This window comes from Monodelphis domestica, chromosome 6 (assembly GCF_027887165.1).
Source record: "Monodelphis domestica isolate mMonDom1 chromosome 6, mMonDom1.pri, whole genome shotgun sequence".
Classification (NCBI taxonomy): domain Eukaryota; kingdom Metazoa; phylum Chordata; class Mammalia; order Didelphimorphia; family Didelphidae; genus Monodelphis; species Monodelphis domestica.
The window spans coordinates 26695094-26696701 of NC_077232.1; the positions used below are offsets into that span (position 1 = coordinate 26695094).

Below are 1608 nucleotides of genomic sequence, written 5' to 3' on the forward strand. Positions count from 1 at the left end.
TGTCTTCCCTCCTTAAAGGGGACAGCATAAAAGTGGACAAACCCTTTCTCTTACTTGAAACCTGTTCTTAATGAAAACTAAATAAATTCTTATCACAATACAAGGATCAAACAGATAGCAAGTATTTAAGGTCAGATTTGAACTTGGATTTTCCTGACACCAAGACCATCACTCTACCCATTGTATCACCTAGCTTCCTTGAAAATTTGAATATGTTCCTCATAAATATTGGGTGTGGTATTTCCTATATGGGAAAGTATGCCATTTCTCATTTTAAAAGGTGATTAGGATGTGTGATTTTATGTGGAAATCCTCACTCTGGAAAAGTCAAATTCCCCTTGATTTCTCCCCAGGTCACTTTTGATTTGACAGCAAAGCACTCCAAGACCCCCAAGGAATGAGCTCTCATAAAGTAGGCCTAGAGATTGTCTACTTGACCCTGCTTTTGTTTGGAATCCTAGGAAATATGTTTCTTATTTATCTACAAAGCCTTAAGTTCATCACTGATCACAGGAAAAGAGTCATTAACCTGATAATCATCAATTTGGCCTTAGCTCATACCCTAATGATCATTTTCCGAGGAATCCCCATAATAACAGATGTATGCGGATGGAAATCTTCTCTGACTGACATGACTGGTAAAATCATCACCTACCTTATAACAGTAACCCGGGGTGTTTCCCTTAGCAGCACCTGTCTCCTGAGTGTCTACCAGGCTATCACCATCAGTCCCAACAGCCCCATGTGGGCAGAGATCAAAACTAGGGCCCCTAAATATGTTGTTTCCTGCTCTTTGCTCTGCTGGATTCTCAATATTCTTCTGGATGTCATTTTGGCTGCAAATGTCAGTAGTCCAAAGAATAGCAGTAAAGAAAGCTGGAAGATTGGTCATAGCTCTTTCGACTTACATTCTATAAATACTATAAAAATTCTCATTTTGAAATCCATTGTTGATGCCCTATTTGTGGGTCTCATGATCTGTTCCAGTGGCTATATGGTGTTTGTCCTTCATAGACACAACAAGCAAGTCCAACACATTCATAACATTACCCGCTCCCTCAGAAAACCCCCTGAGTCCAGAGCCACCAAAGCCATCCTGATGCTGGTGATCACCTTTGTCTTCTTTAACTCAACCAGTTCCCGTTTCATCATTTATTTGGCTTCTGCTGTGGCAACTAAGCACTGGAGTCTACGTTTCACTATTGTCCTCTCTGTGTTTTATCCAGTAGTCAGCCCCTTTATGCTGATCAGCATTGACACACAGACCTCCTGGTCTTTACACGTTCTCTTAGGTTTGAAGAGGTTCTCCTAGGAAGAACTCTCTGGTTGATGAGAATCGTTGGGGAGAATGGAAACAAATTGGGCACAAAAGAGGATCAGGCTCTCCACTTCTTTCCTCTTCAGACTGAATAGTAGATTATTCCATTGGACTTTCCCTACCTTGGCCAAGAATCCCTTCAAAAAGTGCGCTAAATATATCTCCCCTCCTCCTCCCCCCAAAATCTGACATTTCCTATGAAACCTACATCTTTGTTTTTCTTCCTGAATTCTCACAAGTCACCCCCAGTCATATAAGGTTTTGAAGCTCAGAATCATCCTAAATTCTTC

General features: G+C 41.0%; 1 protein-coding gene across 1 annotated transcript; it reads left to right on the plus strand.

Annotated features, from left to right (window-relative positions):
* Nucleotides 1–397: 397 nt before the first annotated feature.
* On the plus strand, nucleotides 398–1312 carry monDomV1R1258 (vomeronasal 1 receptor monDomV1R1258). The gene has a single exon (NM_001166786.1). The coding sequence runs from the start codon at nucleotides 398–400 to the stop codon at nucleotides 1310–1312; it is 915 nt and encodes a 304-aa protein (NP_001160258.1).
* Nucleotides 1313–1608: the final 296 nt, after the last annotated feature.